General features: G+C 32.4%; 1 protein-coding gene across 1 annotated transcript in view; it reads left to right on the top strand.

The window, feature by feature from the left end:
- LOC119586318 (inositol 1,4,5-trisphosphate receptor-like) overlaps positions 1–748 on the top strand; it is a gene marked incomplete at its 5' end in the record, with an annotated part of 125,834 nt that overhangs the window by 41,263 nt on the left and 83,823 nt on the right. The window contains 1 exon segment of the mRNA XM_037935029.1: positions 205–358. Within this exon segment, the coding sequence (XP_037790957.1) occupies positions 205–358 (154 nt within the window).

The raw sequence follows: 748 nt of genomic DNA, 5'->3' as shown, positions 1-748 counted from the left end.
CTTCATTATGAATTTTTTTTCTATTTAGTTGTCAGATTTGCAACAAATGTATAAATTCATCATTCATGACGTGGAAAGTGTTAAGAATGTTATATTGATTATAATGGAGGTAGATTTTTTTATGGTAATTTAAACATTATATGATGAGTAAAACCCTCTTTAACTCAAAAAAGAGAATAAAAGCAAAAACATTGATTATTCTAGGTTGTGCATCTTGCAAGGTACCTTATCTACTTTGGATTCTACAGCTTCAATGACCTGTTGAGGCTCACCAAGACTCTACTGTCAATCTTAGATTGTTCATTTGACAGTGATACAAAATATTTTCCCAACAACATTCCTGCTGGAAGGATAAGCGGTAAGTGTAATGATTTATTCCAAGTGCTGAATCACAGGTGATTGATAGTCCTTTTGCTGATGTGCTATTGTATAAGCTTAAAGTGTTGGCTGGTTGAAGGCGGGTAATTTTCCAGTGTTGCAGATATTTGTTTTTATTTAGTTCACGGAACTTGATGAAATGAAAAAGGTTAGATGTTGGATATTGATCATGAAGTAATGTGGTGATTAGTGGTTTTGATTAATTTAGTGTTTGGTAAATGCTCATTCTTTGCTAGGTAAATGTTGCTTAAATGTTTAAGCAATTTGGAAGCTCCTTATGATTTATCAGTTTCACTTATGCTAATTAGTGGAATGATATAGCATTAAGAAAATATTACACATGAGGTGAAGCATTATCCTGTTGGATCAG

This window comes from Penaeus monodon, chromosome 21 (assembly GCF_015228065.2).
Source record: "Penaeus monodon isolate SGIC_2016 chromosome 21, NSTDA_Pmon_1, whole genome shotgun sequence".
NCBI lineage: Eukaryota > Metazoa > Arthropoda > Malacostraca > Decapoda > Penaeidae > Penaeus > Penaeus monodon.
The sequence above is the reverse complement of the archived record's forward strand: the minus strand, read 5'-3'. Positions and strand labels throughout refer to the sequence as shown.